General features: G+C 48.6%; 1 protein-coding gene across 1 annotated transcript in view; it reads right to left on the bottom strand.

The window, feature by feature from the left end:
- Positions 1-499: 499 nt before the first annotated feature.
- Positions 500-7865, bottom strand: part of TACR1 (tachykinin receptor 1) — a 33882-nt gene continuing 26516 nt past the window's right edge. The window contains exons 3-5 of the mRNA XM_072978898.2: positions 3027-3177; positions 2260-2456; positions 500-981 (exon numbers count right to left, since the gene is read on the bottom strand). Of these exons, the coding sequence (XP_072834999.2) occupies positions 690-981; positions 2260-2456; positions 3027-3177 (640 nt within the window). The 3' untranslated portion in view covers positions 500-689. The remainder of the gene's footprint in view (positions 982-2259; positions 2457-3026; positions 3178-7865) is intronic.

Genomic DNA, 7865 nt, shown 5'->3' with positions numbered 1-7865 from the left:
AGGTTCCAATGCACTATTTAAGGCTCTCAAAACAATCAGAATTCATTTCAGGAGGAGGATGGGTAGGTAAGAAGACATAAGCATAAACAAAGCTGATACACCGAGAAGGAACAACGTTGGAAGGGCATCACGTGCTCAAGAAGGGAAGGAACCAATTTGGAAGGAAGGGCTCTCAGGATAAAAAACAAAACAAAACAAAACAAAACAAAACCCCACCTTCAAATCGAACTCTTCCTGTTTGGGGATTTTCTATTTCTGGTTCTGACAGGGCTTCAGCTTCCTACAGGAACTTCTCAAAAGCCAAAGGTTTTCTCTCAGGAGGTTACAGAGGGGGGGGGTGTGCATGTGCGTGGGGAGCCTGTGGGGAGAAGAGGTGGGCGGTGGGGCCCGAGGGTGAGAAAAGGCCCTTCGCGAAGCGAGCACAGGACCTCCGAGCCCCTCCACCCCCTCGTGAACCAAGAGCCTCGGAGGGGCCCACGTTTAACGGCAGAGCCACCACGGGGCAGACACCACGAGAGAAGGAAAGCTCCCCTCGTGACCTGAGCCAGAAAGGACCGGCGAGGTGGATGATGTGGCCCTTGTTACAAACCAAGAGCGAGGTCCTCACGAAGAAAAGTTCAACCCCCCCCCCCCCCCAAGTCTCACTCCATCCACCCGGAGATCACGTCGCTTGGACGGAGGCGGCTCGCCTAGGAAAGTGTGCTCGAATAGAAACTCAGGCTCTCGGACACAGTTTTGGAGTCCCTCCGGGAGGACCCGTTGGAGGTCATGTCCACAGAGAGGCGCTTGGTTTTGCCCAGTTCCTCCAGTTCCTCCTCCGGGTTGCCCGCCACAGAGGTGACCGTGGTCTCCATCCGGCTGATCTTGTACATACTGCTCTGGGTTTGAAGGTATCTGGTGGACTTCATCTCCAGCCCTTCATACTCGCTGGAACTGATGAAGGGACACCACCGGAACGCCCGCTTGAAGCCAATGCGGAACCTAAGGGGGACCGAGGAGAGCAGCCGTGTTAAAAGGGGGCGGATGCAAACTGCCCTCCGGGAGGCATCGAATGAACCGATCATTTATGCATGCGGCGGCAACCTCATTGACCCAGACCACCCGGGGTCGGTTTTTCAGTGGCCATCTCACTCCCTGCCTCACCAACAGGGTTTGCATGAACATTTCAGGCCCCTGGGACCACGATTTTTTTTTTTTTTAGAGCAGACCCTTTAATTCCACTGCTGAATGGTAAGTTGATACTTAGGTAAATCTCATGGACTCAGTAGATCTACTCTAGCTGACACTGGCTGTTGCCTTGTGTTAGGTACACACTAGCAGCCCCGTCATCTGCTGGGAAACGGTTGCAGTTTTTCAAACACCATGAGTAGAAGGTCTCTCTCTCTCTCTCTCTCTCTCTCTCTCTCTCTCTCTCTCTGTGTGTGTGTGTGTGTGTGTGTGTGTGTGTGTGTGTGTGTGTGTGTGTGTGTGTGTGTGAGAGAGAGAGAGAGAGAGAGAGAGAGAGAGAGAGAGAGTGAAATACGTCCCCACTGTTTTATTTTCTCCGACACCGTATGATTAATTTTATGCTGACCGCCAAGCAAAGACAGAGGTCAACAAAAGACAAGGCAAAGCCCATCCATCTAATCAGTCAGTTCTAGGTGCCACTATCAATAGGATTTATTGTGCACACACACACACATACAGCTGTAAGGGCTGGAGATGGTGACAGGAGGGTCTCAGTGCAAGCTGAGGGTCATAGGGAGCCGAATGTTCTGCTTCTGTGGATCTGCTACATGCAACGGCTCCCTTGATCACAGCTATCTAGCTTTTCACTGGTTTTATAAGCGTTTGACCTCTGCCATAATAGAACGGCAGGTACTTCTTGTGCTTGTCAGTTTCCTCTTCATTGTTCTCCTTTCCTCTTCTCTTGTCCTAATCCAAAAGCTGGCAGGACTAAGATCCCTCAGCGTTGTGTGTGGGCTACTCCGTACTTCAGTGAAATGTAAACAACCAACCCGTACATTTACCCAAGATAAATGATCTGTATTGTCCATCCAGGGAAGCCAGACTCTGCAAAATTCTCCAGATACTTCGACTGGCCAGCAGCATTTGGAACATACATGTTCAAATTTCAGCTTCTGGAATCCAATACTATTATATTTGCAAAATTAACCATGTTTGGCTTCATCCTAAATGTACAGTTTTGCCTTAGCCTCCATGGTTCAAAAATGAGCACAAGCTGAAAACTGCCGCAGTGTCCACACCGTGAAGTCTCACCTGTCATTAAGGCAGCAGTAGATAATTGGGTTGTACATGGTGGAGCTCATGGCCAGCCACAAGACCGCTAAGTAGACTTGCTGGATGTACTTTTTCTGGTACAACTCTTCATTAAAATGCTGCAGGATGAAGTAGATATGGAAAGGCAGCCAGCAGACTGCAAAGGTACACACCACCACGATCATCATCTTGACCACCTGCCAGAGAAGGAGAGCCTCTTAGGGTGGGAGCCACTGGCTTCCCTCTCGGAAGACCGCCAGACAGAGCCCGGCCCCTCACCAGCGAGCATGGCACGTGGCGGGAGGCTGGCTTGGCCTCGATAGGGTCACCTCGCTGAAAAAGGGGGTCACCCATTTCTTGGTATAACATGGATGGTGACCTGCAGTATTTACTTAGTGGAAATGGGTTGGGGTGCAAGATGGGTTGGTCCTTCCCCAACCCCCCAAATGGGATATCTATAAAGAAATGGACCTTCCAGAACTTCAGACATCCTGTATAAAAATATGGCAGTGAAAAGGAATTCTTAATTTATTCTGATGGAGTCTGCCGTACTTTGGAGAAAGAGAGGAGCTCCCAAACCTTTACAAGCTTTTGCTTTTGATACATCTGAGATAAATCTCAGAAGCTGGAACATCTCAGGAGATGGACAACTAAGAGGTTCAAATGTTGGGAACTAGACCTGGCTTCCCCAAACATCCTGATGCAGGCTGGGCTTTCCCTTCTGAGGCTCGGATCAAAATCCTGTCTGAGTGTTCAAGACCACCTACCTTCCGCTTGGCCGACACCTGTTCATGGTAGCGGTCTGAGGAGTCCCCTGGTATCTCACTAGCCCACAGAGTAATGCCGACCACTGTATAGGCATAGCCTATGACGAGGAGTGGGACGACGTAGCTGAGGAGCATCACACTGAGGCGGTATCTGCAACAAATTGATGATGAATAAGGATCGGAACAAAAAGCATCTGGATTTCATCTTCTTGGCTGATGGTGTTTCCAGTGTTTGCAAATCCTGATGCTTGCAAAGAAGGAGGAGGAGGAGGAGGAGGAGGAGGAGGAGGAGGAGGAGGAGGAGGAAAGCAGGATGTGGGCTTTGTTAGGGTCAAGTGCCAACCAGCTACAGCATTTGCTGGCGGTGGCCAAGAGGATGATTCACAAGATCCATCACTCTATGTTTTTGAACTCTGTACTTGGCAACGAGGAGAAAGGTTTTCCAATTCCTGCTGTAAAGATTCCCCCCCCCCCCAATGCTCAGAAAGGCAACCAAATAAAGCTGACAAAATCAACGTGATAGTTGCAGCTTTTCAGAACACCATCTCAAAACCTACGGATGTGTGAGGACAAAGAGGTGTCTTCTCACCATTTAAGCAGATTGCCAGATCTGCTGAGCCAAAGGGTATGGTCTAGCTTCCCTTGCCTTATGTGTCCCCCCCCCCTTCCGCCTCCCGCACCTTCACACAATGAGGGAGGGTGCCCGCAGAGGACCAGCCTGTTGCTGTTTTCAACCTATAGTTCACAAGAACTGGGGGCGAGCATGAATTATTCAGCATAGCTTTGAGCAGACAGCAATTTCCTGGTGTGGGAAATCTGAAAGCTTATTTTGCTCTGACAGCTTGTGTCTGACTTGAGGCGCTGAAACTCTTCCAGAATGAAAAATAAAGTAATTTCTAAGGGCAGGGAAGAAGTCTGGGGAATGGCAGGCCAACGAGACTTCCTGCTGTCAGGTTAGCCTTGCTTAACCGAAGTGGACAGATGTGGAAACACTCCTGGAATCGCTCGCCCGTCTCCCCTTCAACCCCGATGGCAAGGGCGGTGCAACGCCTACCAAGGTCTTGTTTGGGAGCCCTGCCTCGCCCGACTGCACGCACAACATTTATTTATTTATTTAAAACATTTTTAACCGGTCTTTCTCCTTAAAAAGAACCCAAAGCAGCTGACATCCCTGAAAGACAATCTTTAAAGCTGGAAAAAAAATGGCTCTACAATGGTGGTTCACATCATTAAAAGACAACATTTAAAGATAAGAGCAGTGAGTATAAAGAGGCAGTTTGCAACATCAAAAGACAACATTTAAAGTTCATTCAAGAAATGTGCAAATCATTAAAAGGGACAAATAAGCACCACTCTGAGGGATGGTAAACAACCGGCCATCCTTTTTCTCACCAGAGCCAGGAGATGCTGTGAGGGTGAGGAACGAAGTCCTGGATGCAGGAATGGGCTGGACCAAGAGCGCAAAAATGGAAACTGGATGCTGAGAAGATGTGAGCAGATGGTCCCCAGGTATGGCGTTTTGGGCAGGGCTACCCTTTCCCTGGAAAAAGGGGGTTCACCGCCCATGAGGGGAAAGTGAGCTTTGACCCCGTTTCATTGTTAGAGGCCCAGATGAGCCATAATCTCCCTCATTGGGACCACCATCAGAGATGACCCTGGAAGGTTCAACTGGAGTAGAAGACAGCCACCAGCCTTTTGAAAAGCATGGTCAGGTGTAAATATATTATGACAAACGACTTCTTTTTTTAATGGCTTGGCTACCTGCTTCTTCCTGGTCAAGGTTTCAAGCTTGCCTTTGAACCTCTAAAGGAGTACCTCTTCTCGCATCAAGAGACCCACGTGTTCAGACCTTAGACCTGAGGCAGAAGGCGTCTCCTTGATCAGAGGGATCCTGTTTATCAGCAAAGGAGAGAGTCTTCTCTGGGGAAGGCCTCATAGTCAGGACTTGTGGTCTACCACTCTGGCTTAGCACAGTGGAGGAGAGGGGCTAGATGATGCTTCAGTGGGTCCCAGGCCCCCCACTCCCAATTCAAACACCTTGCAGGCTCTGTTAACTGTGAGCACATGACCAAAAAACAAAACAAAACCTTACTATGGAGAGAGCTGAAGCATGATAATAATTTCTGATAATCTATCACGTAAAAAAACCAAAAACCAGCAATTCATGAACGGGTAGGTCTGACTCTCCTTTCCTACAAATCCTATTTTCCCTTCCCAGGAATGGCTTTAAATGAAGAATCCGCAGGAAGAAAGATTACAGTCTTGGAATTCACTCCACCATGGGTGAAGAGAGACAACTGTTCAATGCATTGAAAAATGGTGGTTGTTTTTTTTTTTTAATGGGGATACATAAAGCTTGCAGCGTCATTGAGAATCAAACGGCAGAGAACATTTTAATTGTGGGGTGTGGGTGGGTGGGTGTGCATCAGTCCAAACGTGTCTGCAACGTTCATTGTGCAAATGAAAAGGGAGGAAAACAGGTTAATTGGAGGAAGCTTCAAGCCATGGAAGGCCTTGATTTGCTCGCTGACAGCCCCCCTGATCAGCTAATGAAACTGGTATAGATTGGGCTTCATCTTGAAGAGCAGCAGAGTCAACTTTAAAAGGCAGCAGGACTAAATAACAGCCAAGAGGTTGGCGAGGGAGTTAATCGGAAGTGACAGCAGCAAGCCTGTCTCTGTGGGGTGGGGGGGGAAGAGAGGGAAAGGAGGCAGTTTTTCCAGCCCCTTCCAGCTAGTCCAGGTCCCTTTGCCCGTGGCCTGCCCAGCCAGGGTGCCCCTGCTGCCCAGAGGTCTTCCATAGGAAGTATCCTCCTTCGTTTGAAGTGCTGGTTTAACCATAAAGGATGTCAGAGGTCAGCAGCACCCATAAGCAGAGGCCAGCCGCTCCGCTGGTCTTTCCCACTCAAACAGCATTGCACTGTTGTTCTGCTTAAATTATGAAAACATATCCAATTGTACATATAAATCAGTGCATGCCATTTTATGTAAATCAATGTCCTCTCCTGTGTAGATTTTGGGACTGTGAAAGGGGTCCTCCTGAATTTTTTTCGGATACATCGGCAGTTTTCCTGTTTAATTTTCCTTGTTTACCTGGGGGAAGCAGTCTTAGCAAGCATACTTTTAAAAAGGTTATTTGTTACTGTTACTCATTACAGGGTTTGAAAAGTGACTCATGCTTGTTATATGACACAGTGAGAAAAATTAATGGTATATTGTTTGTTTTCTTGTTTTTTTTAAATAGTTTGACGAAAACATTGTCAAAATAATTCTAAAACTGTTTTAAGAATGAACATTTGAAATGAACTTTTTCACAATAAAGAACTGTTTACATTCCTTTCTAAATGTAACTGTGTTACACCCCCCCAAAAGTAACTAGTTAAAGATAACTGTTACATGTAATTTGCTACTTCAGAACATTATGTTTTGAATAAAACATAGCCAGACTAAAGGCTAAAGTTAAGTTTTCATGGCATCTTCTGATTGTATTTCATTGGAAAGAAATTTATGATTGCTTGAAAACTCTCTCTCTTCCTCCCCCTTTTCCTTTTTTTCTGTTTTACACTTGATCCTACCTTTTCTGCCAGCTGTCATGCATTACAGGGGAGGAGAGCCGGGAGAGGCAAAAAGCAGCATCTATTTCTACTGAGGTGTCTCTGCATTCCCAGCCAGCTGGTTGTCTCCTTTTTATCCACCGCCCTGATGGCCCACTTTGCTGCCTGTGTTCTTTATTCATGAGCGCCTGGAGACAACATAATGAAGCCAACTCGCTTTCTAGAGCCGGGCGAGTGATTAGCCAAAGAAGCCAGCCTTCGCTTGGAGGCCGATCGCAAATCTAACGTGTCCGATCAGGCAGGGGCCTTAATCAGCCCATCAGCGATGGTGGTCTGTATTTACCCCACATGCCCTGGGAGGGAGCTTCCATCTCCAGAAAGACTCGTAACCCTGTCCTCTGTTCAAAGTGGGGAACGTAACAGATATGGGCTTCTCACTGCCGTGGCCAACTCCGGCATTTCTTTCCCAGATTAGCTGCATCTTTAGTCATCTAAAGCGGTGGTCTCCAACCTTGGGCCTCCGGATGTTCTTGGACTTCAACTCCCAGAAATCCTGGCCAGCAGAGGTGGTGGTGAAGGCTTATGGGAGTTGTAGTCCAAGAACATCTGGAGGCCCAAGGTCGGGGGCCACTGATCTAAAGGGCTCACACGCTGCACAGGCCCGCGGCCAGTGACTTGCTGTTTTCATTGTGTTTCAAACTCCGCCTCAAACTGAGGGTCTCAAGGAGGGTCTGTGGGCACCTTCAGCTCATAGCCATCCAGCCCTGAGCCATGCAGGGAGCATGGTTCCTGGCACGAGTCATGGACCAGCTCTGGATGCATTCCAGAGAAGAACCTCTTCTGGCTGAGCCAGGACGGCCATTCGCATTCAAGGCAGGGCTTGCTCACATGGAATTGGGATGATTCCGACCTCCTGAGGCTGCTGAGTGGAAGGAGCCTCTCCTGTCTGTGCTCTGAGGACCACTGGGGGGGGGGCACAAGGGGAATTCAAACCAGGGATGGGGACTCCAACCCAATTGCTTTGACTCAACTTGGAACCCAGCACCCACCCCTCCCTTTTCTTCTGGGGATAAAAGCTTGCTTTTAATAGGGATTCGGGCTCAGGACTTGGGACTCATCACCAAAGACTCAGGCTTGGACTTGAGACTTGCCAACCTCTGTGCTTCAAACTTAAGTGGCCAAGTCTCAAGGCACCTGCAGGATCCCCAGGGAGCTGGTGTCCTTTCCTGGGCCCGGGGGGGGCAGGGAGGCGACCCCTCAGGGTGAGCAGTTCTGCTGGAGGAGCA

The sequence above is a fragment of the Pogona vitticeps genome, chromosome 8 (genome assembly GCF_051106095.1).
Source record: "Pogona vitticeps strain Pit_001003342236 chromosome 8, PviZW2.1, whole genome shotgun sequence".
Lineage (NCBI taxonomy): Eukaryota > Metazoa > Chordata > Lepidosauria > Squamata > Agamidae > Pogona > Pogona vitticeps.
Note: the sequence above shows the minus strand (reverse complement) of the source record. Positions and strands in the feature narration are given on the sequence as shown.